The 16,306-nt window shown below is 62.1% G+C and overlaps 1 protein-coding gene across 2 annotated transcripts; it reads right to left on the bottom strand.

The window, feature by feature from the left end:
• Window positions 1–605: 605 nt before the first annotated feature.
• Window positions 606–13,565, bottom strand: QRICH2 (glutamine rich 2). Of its 2 annotated transcripts, XM_030015719.2 has the most exons (19): window positions 12,975–13,565; window positions 11,822–11,926; window positions 11,280–11,405; window positions 11,017–11,073; window positions 8,857–10,102; window positions 8,623–8,717; window positions 8,392–8,483; window positions 8,130–8,244; window positions 7,750–7,959; window positions 7,356–7,481; window positions 7,053–7,127; window positions 6,579–6,743; window positions 6,298–6,419; window positions 5,190–5,255; window positions 4,790–4,891; window positions 4,074–4,218; window positions 3,808–3,895; window positions 3,552–3,659; window positions 2,861–3,141 (listed from the first exon to the last, which is right to left on the bottom strand). In XM_030015719.2, the coding sequence occupies exons 1-19, from the start codon at window positions 13,365–13,367 to the stop codon at window positions 2,951–2,953; spliced, it is 3,627 nt and encodes a 1,208-aa protein (XP_029871579.1). In that variant the 5' UTR covers window positions 13,368–13,565; the 3' UTR covers window positions 2,861–2,950. The 2 variants fall into 2 exon arrangements, with proteins under 2 accessions (XP_040979739.1, XP_029871579.1); XM_041123805.1 differs by lacking the exon at window positions 4,074–4,218 and having other exon boundaries at window positions 606–3,141; window positions 11,280–11,348.
• Window positions 13,566–16,306: the final 2,741 nt, after the last annotated feature.

Genomic DNA, 16,306 nt, shown 5'->3' with positions numbered 1-16,306 from the left:
CCAGAGAGAAGGAGCAGCAGTGCAGAGGCAGGTGGGGGGGGGGGGGGGTTCCCTATGGCTCCTCTCCCTGCTCCCCAGCATCCCTGCAGCAGGGCAGGAGAGGGAAAGGGGGTGGGGAATAACAAAAAATAAATGGAGGGGGCTGTCATCACCCCAGATTATGGCCACAGAGCTGCTGGGCCCCCCCAGCTCTGGATTTCCTGGTTGCAGTGCCCAGAGCAAACACACCTCTCCTCTGGCTTCTGAAATTCAGCCTGGCTTCTTGCACAGACCCCCCTGGACCCCCCCTCCTGCCCCATCCTCCCTCCCCTGGCACCCCTGGGGCCTAGGGGGATTTATCAAGGTGATGTCCCCCCCCATCCCTGTGACTGCTGTTCATGGCCCTTTCCCAGGGAGGGGGGAGCTGGGGGGTTTTTTAGTTTTCAAATCAATCTTGCTTAAAAAAAAAAAACAAAAAAAACAAAAAACACAACCAAACAAAAAAAAAAAAAGGAAAAAAAAACAACAAAAAAACAGGTTGAAGGTTTTTTATTAATTTAAAAATAAAAAAAAAAAAAAAAAAAAAAAAAAATCACTTTTTTAACACCAGCTGTCCCTGCCTTTTCTCTTTGCTGGGAGAACATCCCTGGCAGGGCACCGAGAATGGGGGCGAGCCCCCCCATGCCACAGCAACAGCACTGGGGACAAGTTCCCCCCAGGAGCTGTCAGCAGCCCCAGGAAGCTCAACTGAGTCCCATGTGCTGCCTGGACTCTGCCTGCAGAAGCCACCGTCCCCAAAGAGGGGGGCAGAGGGAAGGGGAGACCCCGGAGCTGGGGGGGGGGGGCCATGCCAGCACAGCTAGGACCCCCATGCACCAGGGTGCAGCCAAAACCGCATCCTACACCCTCACAAAATACTGTGGTTTACAAGCCCCCCCCCCCCAGCAGCCCGTCCCCCCGGCCAGCCCCATCACCCACATATGCAATGAGCCTCCCAGGCCTCAGCACTGGAGGGACACCCAGTCCTGCCTGCGATACTCAAGGGCTGCCAGGCTTTTAGGCAAACCCTGTGCTGGGGTTGATGCCTTCTTGAGTGTCCCCCACTGCAGATGGGCTACTAGCCCGAGGACTTGGGGGCTTGCCAGCCCCTGACTCGTGGGATGGCTGTAGGATGGGCAAAGCCCTGGCACTGCTCAACCCCGGACCCTGACCTCCCAAGCCCCTCGCTGTGCCACCGCCCTTCTGATAACTTCAAACAACACACCAGTCCCTGGTTTAGTGCTTAGATATCCAAACTACATTTAAAATTGAATAAAAACACAGCCCCCGTTGCCACACCGCTCACACAACAAACAACTGGGGTAAACGCCCCCCCAAAATGGGAATGCAGCAGCTCTGGAGATACCAGCAAGGGCCAGGAGGTTCAAGGCACAGGCGCCAAGCGTCCCCCAGGGGACAGGGAGACCCCCCCAAGGATGGAGACACCCCTCCCCCCCAGCACAGCACAATCTCCAAGGATAAAAGCCCCCAGCTGGGGTTACTCACCCACTCCAGCAGCACAGGCAGCACCCAAGGAGGGATATGGGGCTGGGTGCTTGTGTTTATAGGGGCGGGGGGGTGGTCTTTATAGGGTGCAGCTGGGTCCCAGCAGCAGCAAACGGAGCAGGGGGTGGGAGAGGGGCTGAGCTGGGGGGGGGAAGCAGAACAGAACACCTTTGCTTGCACCAAAGGGGTCAGCCCCAGCTGGGCTGTATCCTGCAAATGCAGTTAGTCCTGGGGTGGGGGTGTTTTTAAGCCCATTGACACCTGACCCCCCCATGGGTGCAGGATGGTACTTCACTGGCTCTACTCTAGCTGGTGTCCACTGGTTTGCTCTGAGTGCTCCCAGTTATCCCACTAGAGGTGGCACTGGGGGGAAGCTCAGATCCAGCTGGATCCACCTGGGCACCCCCAAAGTGGGTCTTTAGCACCCACTTTTCCCCTGAAAAAATGAGCCCACCAGGGAAAACATCCCCGTGGGGGTGGCTCCCTCAGGACTAAGGTGCCTGGGGACAGGAGCAGGGTGGGTGGGGATGGGGTCTGCCACTGTGAGGGGGAGGTTTGCCCCCCCCCCTCCCAGTTTGAAGAGAAGATCCACCAGGAGAGCAGGATTTCCACAGGACAGCCCCCAGGGACACACCACGATGGGGGTGAGGGGTGCTCCCCTGGATGCTTCCAGTGGCTGCGGTTTCCCTGCCTGGTGCCTCTCCACTTGTGACACAATTTGTGCTAGGTCTCAGCACGCCGTGGGGCATTCACCCATCTGAGGGGAAGGGTGACAGAAGGGGGCTGGGGAAAAGCAGCCCCAAGCCATGGGGGTGGATATGGGAAAGGAGGGGCTGTGTTCTCCCAAGGTTGGGGGCAGAGAAGGGGTTATGGTGCTTTGCTCCAGAGGTGGGAAGCATCAGCTGCCCCGAGCTGGGCAGCACTGGGGTCGGTGCCTTCCTCTTTCCATCCATGGCAGCGTTGGAAGAGGGACAAGGGGGTGACAAAGGAGGTTCCTCCACTAGGAGATAAGGAAACCAGTCCAGTGATTCTCATCCCTCGGGATAAGCGATATCAAACCAGCAGGCTTGGGGTGGGATTCGCTTTTGGCATTAAGCCACGTCCTGCTGCCACCCTTCCCACTGAGGTCCCCATTTCCCACTGCCTTCAGCAGCAACTGAGCATCATCATCCTCCTGCTGCACCACCCGGCTCCCCCAGACCCCCTTTGGGGCCACAAGCTCCCCTGGCAGGGGCCACTGGCACCAAACGGGGCTCGTGGTGGCCAGAGGGTGTCAGGGGGAGCGCGGCCGGCGCAGACCCCGGGAGGAGGGTGGAGAGGGGCTGTTTTCAGGGATGCCGCCGACCCCTCCTTGTGCATGACGGGAAGATCCCGACCCAGGGCCACCCCACTCAGGCCGCACAGGCGCTTGGCTGCCCATCGCCCTTTATTGCTGCTGGCCGGAGCCACTTGCTCGCCCGCTCGGTAGTTGGGGTGGTGGGGGTTTGGCCAGGGACCCCCAGTCCCACCCAGCTGCCGGGGTGCTGGATCCATCCCGCAGGGGCGGGAAAAACCCCGGTGCCTGGGAGAGGTGGCCATGGGACGAGGCTGGCCTGTGCTCCGGCGAGGCGGCGGTGCCTGGGGGCGAGGGGCAGGGGTTAGCCCCCCTGCAGCCCACGGGGCAGGTCCTGGCTGTGGGCAGCTCTGCCAGCCCGGGACGGGGCAGGCAGCAGGGGCTCCTGCCTGGCCAGAGACACCCAGAAACGGGGTCCTGGCCCCCACCCTGAAGCATACAGGCTGTTGTTCCACACTGGCCAGCCCCCCCCCCCCCCCCCCCCCCAGCTCCCCACCTCGCTCTGGCTCCAATACGGGGTCCGGTTGCCCCATCCGCCAGTCCTCCCCCTCCATCCTGCTTCCACCCCTCCCCATCCCACCCCAGACCCCCATCCCACCCTGCCCAGCTGGGGGCACAGACCCCTGCTCACCCCCACCCACCGGCAGACAGCAGGGTGCCCTCTCCCTGCCCTGGTGCCCTGACAGGGCCATACCCGGCTGGCTGAGCGAGGACCCGGCGCTCTGGGCCCGCGAGAGGAGGCGGCCGGTGTCCCGGACATCCCACTGCCGTGGGGACAGCTTGGGCTTGTCCCTCGGGAAGCCTGGCAGGAGAGACCAGAAGGAGCTGCGGTGGGGGGAGCCAGGGGGAACACGGGTGGGGGAAAAACTGGCACCCCGCGGGCACCCTGCCCACCCCACTGTCCCCTTCAGCCCCGCCAGATCCCCTTCCCAAGTGTGCCCCAGCCGTACCCTCCTTGCCCATGAGCACAGGCAGCTGACCATCCCGCCGGCCCCTGTAGATGTGGCCGTCCTGGCCCAACAGCTCCATCTCGTCGTGCTAGGAAGGAGAGAGCAGGCTGGCTGAAACACGGGGCTGAATTCAGCGTGCCCAAGCAACCCTCCCACACCCAGCTCTCCCCAGGGAAACCGAGGCACGGATCCCCCGCCAGACGCTCGGCATCGCCCCCCCCCAGCCTCGGTTGCCCCCGCCATATCCCTACCTTTGTCATCCCTACCTTGATGGGGAGCAGGGTTTGGGGCTGGAGCGGCCGCGGGGTGCCGGGCTGGAGGCGCGGGCAGCGCTGCAGCGGGTGGGTGAGGGTGTGCCGGCCCCCACAGTGCCGCGGCACGCTGGGGTACCCACACTCAGCCGCCCGCTCCCTGTGGGACGGGGCACGGGGATGCTCAGCGCCTGGCACCATGGCACACCGTGCTTCACCCTACTATGCCAGGGAGGGGGCCGGGGGGGTTGCTCCCTGGTGGGGTTTGTCCCTCCCGCTCCCCTCCGACTGCTGCAGGAGACCCACGCCTGTCCAACCGTGCTGGATCTGCTCTTTCCCCACAGCCCTGATGAGCTGGTCGTGGCCACGGTAGGTCCCTGCACCCTATGCAAAGGACACCAGGAGGCAGAAACCGGGCCGTCCCAGCTGCAGTGCTTAATTTCGGCAACTTGTTTCACAGAAGGCACCCAACTTCCCGCCAAGCCTGAGGTCAGGCTGAGACCAGACACAACTCATCACAGGTGGCTTCAGTGCCATTGAGACAGGGCTAGACAGGGCAGCAGGGACGGGCTGTAAAACCCCACAGACCTGGGGCAAGAACAGTGGACCCTCCGTGGCACATCTCTGCTCCCCTGCCCTGCCCAGGCCCCCCCCAGACCCCTCCGCCCCCACCCGGGGCAGAGCTCTCCCTCACCAGGGCAGGGCCAGGGATGGGTCCCCGTGTCCCCTACCTGTGACTGTGCTGCTGTGCTTGCTCCAGCTCGAGGATGGTATGGGGACGCCCGGCAAGGCGGGGGACCAGCGGTGGCATGGACGGGATGGCCACGATGTGCCTGGGGAGGGCAGGGGTCACGGGTGGGTGACGGGGGAAAAACGACCCACCCTGGCTTGCGGCAGCACCCCAAAACCCACGGGCTTGTACCCCATGGCATGCCCCTGCCCACTGCCCCCGGGGAGGGGTCCCCGTCCCCCCGCTGATGGGCAGGGCTATGCAGAAGGCTCAGCAGGGTCGGATCCCCCAGGCAGACACCCCAAACCCCTGTGCCTGGCACATCAGGGTACCACTAGCACCCATCTCCCCCATCCCACCCACGCAGCCCCCCCAATGCACCGGTGCCAAGTGCTACTCACGGGCCAGGCACCAGCATGCTGAGGGGCCGGTCGCAGGACATGCAGTGGAAATGGGCCAGTAGCTGCCTGTGGGGGGGGAGAAAAGAGATGGGTGAGGTCCTGGGGGGGGGGACACAGCCCTCCCTGCACTCAGGCAGGGAGCAGCAAGGTGCCGGACACTTCACTGTAGTGAGTTACGGTGTTTGCGGGGGGAACCGCAGGGGTTTGAGCCTGGTTTATCTCCCACCAGCCCAGCAAGATCCCAGCCTGCTGGCTGGTTACAAAATAAAGAGGGTACGATGGGGGAGAGTGGTTGTTTGTGGGCTCCCGCCTGGGGAAAAAGCTCCAGCTCATATTAGGCACCAGAAAATCCACAGAGCGGAGCACCCAAACCCCACCACCACTGTGGGAACTACTCCCATGGGCACCCACAGCACCTCAGTCCCATGGGAACTGGAGGTGCTGGCAAGGACAAAATGGGGGGTTTCCTGTACCTCTTGCTGGGGTGGGATGCTCCCAGCCTGGGAGCAAATGCCAGGCCTGGGGGCTGCAAGATTCCCACGTTTTGGAGGATGAGCTTTGTCACAGCTGCCCAAGGACCGCGACACCCTTCCCTCGGTCCTGCTGGCACCTCCGAAAACTGGCAGCTGCCTGTGGCTGCCCAGAGTGGGCAGGGATGCGAGGTGAAAGGCGCAGGCGCCCATGCTTGCCATCCGAACCAGCCCTCACACCGGTTTCATCGCTTCGTCAGCGCTAATTACCGCCCCCCCACCGGTGCCTTGCCAGGAGGGCAGGTCACAACCCAGCTCCGCGGCGCTGCGTGTCGCACCCCTGCCTGGGGGGGGACGAGCCACAATCCCCTGCCCTTGCTCCAGAAAACCTTTGCACCCACACCCCAGTTTTGGTTTGGGAGGGCTCCATCCTGCCGGTGCCCCCTCCTCGCGCCTCCTTTAATGTTGGGAACCTGCTACTGGTGGGAGGAGAAGGCACAGCTACTTAGTCAGCATCGCCACGGTTCGCTGGCTAAATTGGTCCGATGCCAGGGTACCATGTGGGCACCGGCCGGGATAGCCGGAGGGAACGGGGCAAGTGCTGTCCCCAAAGCTATCGCCATCCCCATCGCACTCACTTCTTAATCCCAGCTGCATCGTCAGCCTCCATCTGCGGCGCCTTCTCCTTGAGCTGCTCCAGGATGGTCTTCCAGTGGTCCTCCAGCTGCTGCCGGAAAGGCCCCAGCTCCAGGCGGTCCAGCTGCAGACGGACACGCACCCTCAGCCAGCTGCCCCAGGATGGGACATTGCGGCCCCCAGGGAAAAGCCAGGAGGGGGGGGATCCTCAGAGAGATGTTGCCTTAGGCTGCTAAGCCCTGAAGGTGCCAGTTTTGTGTGGCAGGGACGAGCCACCCCTCACCTTGGAGTCCATCTCTTCACTGAGCTGTCGCTGGACCTGGTGCCAGCCCTGCTCCTGCCCCATCACCCGGCTCAGCATCTCCTGGATCATCTCATTCAGCCGCTCCATGCTTGCGTCAAACTGGGTGCGACTGACTTTGCCGGCCAGGGCGGTTTTGTCTGCTTTCTAGCAACAGGGAAAGGCAGGAGAGCGGTGGGGAAAGAACGGAGGTACGATGGGCAGGGCCAGCTTGTGTTGGGAGGAGAGGGAGAAGTGGCTACGTGGCTCCGCTCGCCCCATCACCCCCATGGGGTTAGTCCCACCGGCTGAAGGGACCTGGGGGGAGATAGAGGGACCTGGCAAGGGACCTGCAGCCGGTCTGGAAATCCCCCCTCTCCCAGGCCAGTTCTGCCACCGAGCCCCCAAGGGACGAGGGCTGTTTGTCACCCTGCCCAGGACCCCCTTAGCTGGCACCGGGGCCCCTCAAGGCCATACCACATCGATTCCCAGCACCAGGTCCTCCTTGTCTGCTTTCTCCTTCTCCAGCCTCTCCAGGGACAGAAACAGAGCCTTCCAACACAGAAAGCATCCCATGACACCGTGGCAGGGTCAGAGCTGCCTCCCAGCCAGCCGAGAACCCCCCGCTCCCCCTACCCTCACCCCAAAAACCTCCAGAAAAGGTACTTTGAACCCTCACAGGGCTGCGAGCCAGTTGGCAGGGGGACAAATCCCTTGTGGTCCCCAGCCTGGGGTCTACCTGGAGGATGCTCTGACCCCGCAGGGGTTTCAGCCACCTACCTCAATATCTTTCTGCTTCTGGTGACGGTCATCCAGGAGGTTCCCCGTGACGGAGCTGAGCTTCTCGTAGTCCCCTTGCACCTGCATGACGGTGGCCTGGATGTGCTTCAGCAGCTCCTCATCCTGCTTCAGGGAGGAAGATGACAAGGTGGTGCTGAGCAAGGCGGGGGCTGGCTACCCCGCGGGGACAGACCCGGGTTACTCGGCCGGTGGCCATGGGTTGTCAGTGCCAGCAGGACACGTGCATCAAGGCTTTAATTTCCTTCCGTGCTGCTGAATTGTAAAAGCCGATTTGGTGGGCAGGGAGGGGCTCCCCCATGTTACAGTGAAGGACAACCAGGCAGGGGGGTCGCAGCAACCCCCTCCCAAGCCCCCCAGGCAGGCATCTCCCTACCTGGCTCCTTCCCGGCAGCTGCCTCACCACCTTGCCCACTGCCTGCCGCGACATGAAGGAGTCCACCAGCTCCTGGAGCTTCTCGTAGCGCTGGAGAAGCTGCCCCACCTGCACGCTGATGTCCGTGCTGCAGACGGGGCACGCTGCCTGCGCCTCTGCCTGCTCCTGCTCCTGCCCCGTGCCCTCCACCATCGCCCTCAGCTCGTCCAGCTGCAGGAAGGGGAGAAGGAATTGGCTCTGAGATGGGACAGATGCAGCTAACAAGCCCGGGCACCGTGGAGGCTCGATGGCCTCATCCAGCCAGGGGAAATGGCTGGGACCCCTGCCAGGACCACACTGCTGAGCTGGTGGGTGGTGGGACCGCTCCCCCCGGACCTCACCTGCTCCTGCAGCTGGTCAGCCGTCTTGGTCACCAACTGCTCCAGCGTGGCCTTGGTCATCTCCTGTTGCTCTCCCAGCTCCTTCAGCTCCTGCTTTATCTCCTGCAGCGTGGACCTGGTCAGTGAGACAGAGGCACAGGCAGGCTTAGCCTCCATGGGACCACTTAGGGGGTGTCCCTCAGCCCCCAAACCGGGATGCTTTCAGCCCCCCCGGGCTCTCTTGCAGCCCCACAGGGTAAGAAACCCTCTCCCATCCTTTTACCCCGGTTGCAGGGTAATCTGGTCGCTGCCATCCACTTTCCAGTCAGCTCCAGCCACCCCCAGCTTTCCAAGGGCATCCTCCAGCTGCCTGACCTGGGAACAGCGGTGGTGGCAGAGTCAGGGCACATCCCCCTGTGCTGTCCCAGCACGGGGGCCCTTCGGTTGCCCCCTCCCTGCCCAACACTCTCCCCCAGCATCCCCGCAGCCCCCTCGGGGACTGCCGCCGGCTCACCTTCCCTTTCTCACCCTGCAGGTCGCTGGCCAGGCCCTGCAGGGAGGACACCTGGCCCCGGAGGTCTGCCAGGATGCTGGCAATGCTCTCCTGGTCTAGAGGGATGTGGTTCAAGGGGACACGCTGTCAGTAAGGGGGTCTCACCCTCGGCACCAGGCTCTGGGTGCGATGAGCCCCCGACCCAGGCTGTCCCATGCCAAACGCTCCCCTGCCGGCCCCCCCCAGGTCTCCCACCTCCCTCCGGGAAGAGCAGGCGCAGCTTCTCAAGCTCGGCATGGTCTGACTTGGTGGCTTCCAGCTGGGCCACCTGCTCCTTCAGGGCTGTGTAGAGGTGGCTGAGCTGCCCGATCTGGCGGAGAGCCTCCACCGTCTCCACGTAGCGGCTGGAGGCACTGCTGGAGCCTGAGGACCCCCAGGGCACAGCTGGCTCTTGTGAAGGGGACATGGCCCTGGGATAGGCATCAAGGGGGATCTCGAACCCCTGGGCTGTCAGTGAGAGGGTCCCCGCTGCCGGGTGGCCTGCCTGGGCAAGCTGTGTGGTGGGCAAAGCCTTGTCTCCCTCCTTGGGGCTTGTGGCATCCATCTGTGTCCCCAGAGCACCGGGGGGGGCTTCAGTAGGGACTTTCTCAGTGCCAGAAAGGCTGGGCTCCATGCGAGGGGGGCTTGGCTGAACCCCTGCTCCTCCTCCTTGGGTCCCTGGAGGTGCTGGCTGCATGCCCGGGATGGTGGTCTGGGTGCTGGGAGTCCCTGGCTGTGTCCCCGGGATGGTGGTCTGGGTGCTGGGAGTCCCTGGCTGTGTCCCTGGGGTTGTGGTCTTGGTGCCGGGGGACCCTGGCTGTGTCCCTGGGGTGGTGGTCTGGATGCTGGGGGACCCTGGCTGCATCCCCGGGATGGTGGTCTGCGTGCTGGGGGACCCTGGCTGTGTCCCTGGGGTGGTGGTCTGGGTGCCGGGGGACCCTGGCTGCGTCCCTAGGGTGGTGGTCTGGGTGCCGGGGGACCCTGGCTGCGTCCCTAGGGTGGTGGTCTGGGTGCCGGGGGACCCTGGCTGTGTCCCTGGGATGGTGGTCTGGGTGCCGGGAGTCCCTGGCTGCGTCCCTGGGGTGGTGGTCTGGGTGCTGGGGGACCCTGGCTGCATCCCCGGGATGGTGGTCTGGGTGCCGGGGGACCCTGGCTGCATCCCTGGGGTAGTGGTCTTGGTGCCGGGGGACCCTGGCTGTGTCCCCAGGATGGTGGCGTTGGTATCAGAAGTCCTTGTCCGATCTGAGGGAGTTCCTTCCCACTTCTCAGGGGTCACTGGTGCTCTCTGCATCCCTGTGTGCATCCCCTGGGAGCTGGGCTGTGTCCCTGAAGTCCCCTTGCTGGTCCTGAGCACAGGCTGTGTCCCTGGTGCCTTCAGCCCTGGTGCTGAGCTTCCCCCATGCGGGGTGTCCAAGTCAGAAGTGTGGGGCTCGGCAGGGGCAGACTGGCCCCCACTGCCCTCCTGGGAAGAGGAAGGAAAGAGGAGCAGGTTTACAGGCAGCCATGCAGTGGTGACGGCAGACCCAGGTCCCCCCAGCTGTGTCCCCAGCCCCTGTCCCCAAGCCCCCTGGCTCACAGGGCCAAACTCAAGTAGCTACAAAAGCCCAAAGGCAAAGGCTGCCCGCCCCACCGAGACCCCCAAGCTCCTGCGGAGTCGTTTTAGCAGCCGATGCAGGGGATCAGCGAACACCCTACTGATGCCACCTGATACAACAGCAAGGCTTTTTTTTCCTCTAGCGATGGGATTCAGTACTCCAGACCTGCTGGACCAGACCCACTTCCCAGCCCAACAGGCTGCGCCTGAGTTTCAGGAGCAGCAGCCCCAGGAGGGATTTGGAAACCATCTCATGGTGCAAAATGCCAGGGTTTGCCCCAAAAGGTCCCCCTGCTGTCCCCTGCTCCCACCCACCAGCCCCAGAGAGACTGGGAGGGCAGGGAACCACGGTCCTGCCCAACGTCAAGCAAGGACATGGGGCTGTGCGGTCACCCCAAGGATTTTGGGTGCTTGCTTGCCCCACGGAAGGGTTGTTGTGGGCTGTCAATGGCACAGACGGTGGAGAAGGTCTGCCTGTTAGGCCAGCCGAGGAGCTGCCCCGGCTCTGTCTATGCCAGGTCCTGCCTCCTGCAGGGACCCACGGGGAAGAGAAGTGCTCAGCAAACCTCCGCAGAGGCCCCGGGGTGTGCAGCGGCTGGAGGCGCTGGGGGCTGCGGTCCCGCTCGGTCCCGCTCCTGCAGCCGGGATGCCCCAGCACTCACCACCGACAGACCTCGGCCTCCTCCTCCTCCTCCTCCTCCTCCTCCTCCTCCTCCTCCTCCTCCTCCTCCTCCTCCTGCTTTGCTGCCCACCAGGCAATCCTCCAGCACCTCCCAACGCACCATGTTGCTCACCTCCTCCGGGGCTGGGTAGAGGCTCAGCCTTTCCTTCAGTTTTTTCTGGGGGAAGGAAGGGATCAAGGGGTCAGCCTGGCTGCGTAGCCAGGGGTGGGGTGGGACCCACGGGAGCGCTAACCCCCCCCAGCATTGCTGCCCAGCACTGCTGGGGACCATGTCCTGGCACGGAGGGACTGGGTGCACTGGTCCCCCCGGGATGCAGCTGCCTCCTGTCCTGGAGCAGGATCTGGGCAGGCTTGCGGCCATACCATGTCACTGTCCAACGTGGTCTGGTCATGGAGACCCGGCAGCTGGCCGGCAGCATCCTGGAGGTTCCCCTGGAGTGGGGCGAGGAGAGGGACAGCAGTCAGGAGAGCAGGATTCAAAAGGAGAATCTGCAAATTAACTTGCGCGCAAGATGGAGGGATGCTGGGCAGGGCTGTGCCTGCGGGCTGTGGCTGTATTGCATGGGTAGATCTTTATCTCCCCTCCTCCCCAGCACCCACCTTACTTTTTTTTTAGTTAAAAAGTGCCTTAGCATCACTTTGGTTGATGCATGCAGTTACCTCTACCACCAGCCTGACTTGCAGGCAGCAGCACCCGTTTCTGCCCTCCCCAGGCAGAGCTGGCAGGCGGAGGGTGGGGGGCTCCAGGGCGGGTGGGTTGAGCTCCCCCCTTGGGACACCCTTCCCACTCTTCCCTCCTGGTGTCCTTCACGCTGGGTGACACCCAGGGCCGCAGGGTGACGCAGCGAGGGGCAGGGAGGGGGCGAGGGCCCAGCTCCCTCCCCGGGGCACCGGCGGCCACTCACCAAGCCAAGCGTCTCCTGGAGCGTCCGGATGTCCTCTCCCATGCGGGACTGCGCCTCCTTCATCCCGCCGATCTCCTCAAGGAGATCCTGGGAGAGAGCCATGGCCTAGGAGAAGGGGATGGTATGGGTGAGCCCCAGGGGAGGGTCCCTGGGGAGTAGGACCTTTAGCCCTTCTGCGGTCTGCATGGAGTAGGGGTGGAGGGGGTGGGCAGCACAGGGCATTGCAGGCAGCACTTCCCATTCATCACATCTTCAACAGCCAAGAAGGGACAGCGGCTCCCCAGAGAGCCCAGCCCCGGGGGAGCCCATTGCACAACCTGAGTCAGCAGGGACGGATCCAGCCCTGCCTGCCCGTGCCAGGCTCCGTGCAAGACCGCTGAAGCCGATCCAAAGGGCAAAGAGCTGCCGCTACCCGCTCAACCGCAGCCTGGCCCGGCAGGGCAGCGGTAATTGCCGCTAACGAAGCGGGGAGCGATCAAGCAGGGGCCTGCCCCAAAGACAGCGAGTGCTCCCTGCTCAGCCCCCCAGGGAAACCCCCGCTGCTGCCTTCGCCCTAGGAGTCCCAGCCCTGGCAGGATCTGGCCCTGCAGTGCTGAGGGTGGCTCTTTCCTTGAACCTGAGCTTCTTTCTTCCCGCTGGGGATGCTCGGGAAAAGCATGGCCGTGAGCAGCTCAGTGCTGTGCAGGATGAGGCCCCTCTTTGGTCCCCACCAGTGCTGGGTTTAGCCCTTGGGCGAGCCAAGACTTGTGGTGGGAGATGAAGCCCTCGAGGTGCTGATGGAGCCTCTCAGCTGCCCAAGGAGCGGATGCAGTACCCAGCCATAGGTCAGGAGCGGGGAAGGGAGGGATGGAGAGGGTGGTGGGGCCGGACCTCCAGGGGTGCTGAGCCTCCAGCTGGCAGAGCCGAGGGCACCGGGTGCTGTATAAGACCCACGACTTGCTGATGGCAGTGTGGGGAGGACCTAGAGCAATATTTCAGCCTCAGCTTTTCCTCCCCAAAACTCCATCCCTTTCCCACGGTGAAGCCCCACGTGCCGCCATGAGCCTAGGCTTAAACCAGACTGTGGTCTAAGGGCAGCGCAAGAGCAGCACGGACCCCCGGAGGAGGGGAGGTCTCACGGGGGAGCACCCAGGGCACCGGGAAGAGCCTCTACCTTGGAGATGCCACTCTCGTTCGCTTCAATCTTCTTCTTCATCTGCCCCACGTCGGCAGCCACGGAGGCGACCTGGGGGCTGCTCGTGGTCCCCTGCAGCGGCTCCTTCCCGGGCAGCCGCTCCCCCAGCTCCTGGGGCTGCTGTCCCGTGCCCTGGTCCCAGGCCTCGGTTCTGTCTCCCTTCCTCTCCAGGCCGGGGTGTGCTTTGGCAGGCTGGTCCCCTCCCAGGAGGGGGGTCAGGCTGTGCCCCGGCTCCTGGGCTGGCAGGTCCTGCAGGCCCAGATGCCCAAGCATGGCCTGCAGCAGGCTGTGCAGCGCTGTGAAGTTGACGGCCCCGACCTCGGGCGTCCCGATGGCGACGTCCAGCAGCTGGGACAGGCTGAGCGGGGCCATCGCTGCTGCCCTGCCCGAAAACACGGAGCCTGACCTGGGGGGGACGGGAGCTTTTTTGCCTGGGGGGGACCTGGGAGGGTAGGAGGGATGGAGCCTTCCTCTTCCTTCTCCTCCTCCTCCTCCTCCCCTGCCTCACCACGGAAAGCAATCAAACCCCATCCAAACCGCGGCGGGGGGAGCGGGTAGCAGGGTGCCCCCCCGAGGCGAGCGCTTTCTGGGGGATGTGGTGTCCCCTTCCCCGCGGCCCCGGCCACCGCCAGCCCCCCAGCCGGCTCTCCCCGACCCTGCCCAGCCCCCGGCCCTCCGCGACGCTCCAGCTCTGCCCCCCCCCGGCCCCCCAGCCCCTCTCTCTCGACCGTCCCCCCCCTCCCTCCCCGGCCTGAACCCCCCGATCCCGCACCCCCCAACCCGGCTCCCTCCGGCCCCGCACCCGCATCCAGCGGTCCCGCCCCACGCCCTGAGCCCGCCCCTTCCCTTCCCTCATTGGCCACCACCCGCCGCTCCCCGCCGCCCATTGGCCGAGCCCGCTGCCCACGTGTCCGTGTTTACAGAGGGGAGGGACCGTGTAGCGTCTCCCGTTGCTAGGCGACGCCCGGGCCCCCGCCGGTAACGGCGCGGAGGCCGTGCCGAGGCTCCCTGCTGCCATTTCCACTTGAATACCCCAAAATCCAACTGGTGACGTCTAACGTTTTGAAGCAGCTTACTGCAACCCGTGCCCAGGGAGCCGCAGCTCCCTTGCAGGGTGAGCTGTCCCTGCAAAAGAGGTCTGAGACACGATACTGCTGGTGGCACAGCCTGGCCCGGCCTGAAACGTGCTGCACCTCAATTTATGTTGGGTTGTTGGGGTTTTTTTTTGACGTACTACACGCATGACAGATTCTACCCTCTCCCTTAGACGTGGAAATAGTGGAAAGCTGCTGCTGACAGCATCAACACACAGATTTCTAGCCTCTTGCTCCGAAGCAAAGAGCCGTATAAGCAGGGAAACAGAAATGCAGATAAACACACACTTCCAGACAGCCCTAGGAAGTAAAATACTCAAACACTGGGAAAAATCCTTGAACCAGAGTGATCCAGCAGACAAGTACTTACAAAAATAATCAACAAGAACCTCTTTTCCCTTATAAACCTCCAGGTCTGACTGTCACACAGTCAGAGCCCTGACACCTCCCTACTTCGACGAGGCACTCCAAGCCAATTTCCACGAGGGTGGGCAAGCAGGAAACAGAACGCACACCTCGCTCTTTTAAGATACGAGAGATCCGTTTCCAGGCATTAAAACCAAAATGCAGAGCTCTGCTCTGTGTGTGGATTTTTCCTTTCCAAGCTGGGAGGATTGAATTCAAAGAGGGAGTAGAGAGATTAAGAGATGGGAACAAGATGCACTGAGGCAAGAAGCTAACCCTCTTAGGAGGGATCCTGTGCCTTAATTCCAGTAACTGGCAGTGCTGCAGGCTCAGGAGCCCTAAAGCTACACCCAAGGACTGGTTAAGCTTTCTAGACAGCACTCAGGACTGGCAGGAAAAGCTGCAAGACCCCTAAAATAGCCCAGGGCCACATTAGCACAGTGGTACAGCAACAGGATCTTGGGGCAGCAGGGAAAATGCTGAGGTTCGATGCTGATGTGATGGCAACCTAGGTCCAGGCTGGGTCAGGTTGGGCAGACGCCGTGTCCTAGTGTACATTGGCCCTAGCCCACCATCTCCCCACGACCTTTGGGGGTCCAGTGAATACAGGGTACCAGTTTTCCTAAAGCAGTTAGGGATTTTGAGACGTGAACATCTCTTGGCTTCAGTTTAGCCAACTGCTTTTGCCATCTGTCAGGGTAAGGTCTGAAGCGAAGCCTGAGGATAACTCAGGCTGTGGTCCCGAGTATGACCCAGGGGACACCAGCACAACCTTCTGCTCACTGGTGCCATGCTTCCACAGTTTCTACCCAAATACAGCCCACTAAAAGCAAGCCTGAATGGGGCAACAGCACTCAACAAGCCCTGACCTTGCTTCTGGCAGGTCTGACAGGCAGTTTGAAGGGGAGAGAAGAGCAATACTGCTCATATTTTTAACACTGGCTTCCAGTATGAAAAGCATGGGCCGGTATTGGCTCAGAACAAGGGGGCATGCAGACCTCTGTAAGGACATCAGACACTTCGGTAAATCTGTTCAATACTACTTACAGCACAGTACTGTGTTAGTGTACCAGGTCGAGGAGTCACGCTGTGGTCACACAGTACAGCTGTGATTTGTTTGTAGTACTTTGAAAATGCAGGAAAATCATCAACAGCCTTAAGATTTCATCCAGCCCTGTGCATCCCTCGTGGGATTTGGCTTGGTAGTTTAGTCTGTGCTGGATACTGGAGATGTCCCAACTGTTCTGGGCTTTCGTGTACCCTCACCAGCTACGAGACAGGACACTATTCTGCAAGACAAACTGCCCCATGCCAAGGCGTGCTTGTTTGCCTGGTGTTCGAGGCTTATCCTGCTCACAGAGTCACTGCCTGCCCCTTGGCACCGTACATGTTTTAGATGCTGGAGTGGAAGAGAAGGATGTAGGTAGAAGTTGAAGGATAAGCAAAACTAAACAACTGCCTTCTAGAGACAGCCCGTCACCAGCAGTGCTCTTTGGAAGCAACTGCTTCCAGCAGGATTTATTCCTCACATCAGCAGGTGAGAAAGTGGCATAGGTTTTACTGGAGTGTGTTTGTCACCCTCATCAAGGGGGAAGATCACAGTTTGGGAATTTATCCTTTTATCATCCTGGAGACAAAGCCCTTCACAAGCACCTTGTGCTGCTTTCTCAAGCGTCTCCTCCAGCGAAGGATTAGTGTCACTCAAGAAAGGAGCAAGCAGTGAGTCCTACTTCCCCGTGGAAGAAGACTGCAAGCTGCCAAGCGAGTCTGGTTACAGTCAACAGCCCCGCAGTACAGACACAGCAACTGTTC

This window comes from Aquila chrysaetos, chromosome 5 (genome assembly GCF_900496995.4).
Source record: "Aquila chrysaetos chrysaetos chromosome 5, bAquChr1.4, whole genome shotgun sequence".
Classification (NCBI taxonomy): domain Eukaryota; kingdom Metazoa; phylum Chordata; class Aves; order Accipitriformes; family Accipitridae; genus Aquila; species Aquila chrysaetos.
The sequence above is the reverse complement of the archived record's forward strand: the minus strand, read 5'-3'. Positions and strand labels throughout refer to the sequence as shown.

Excerpts from the sequence above, each read along its gene's own strand:
- QRICH2 (XM_041123805.1), bottom strand. The coding sequence starts at position 13,367 with ATGGCCCCGCTCAGCCTGTCCCAGCTGCTGGACGTCGCCATCGGGACG. Across the intron at positions 8,484-8,622 it reads TGCAGGGTGAGAAAGGGAAG|GTCAGGCAGCTGGAGGATGC; the intron begins GTGAGCCGGCGG and ends CGCTGTTCCCAG. Across the intron at positions 8,245-8,391 it reads CAGATTACCCTGCAACCGGG|GTCCACGCTGCAGGAGATAA; the intron begins GTAAAAGGATGG and ends CTCACTGACCAG.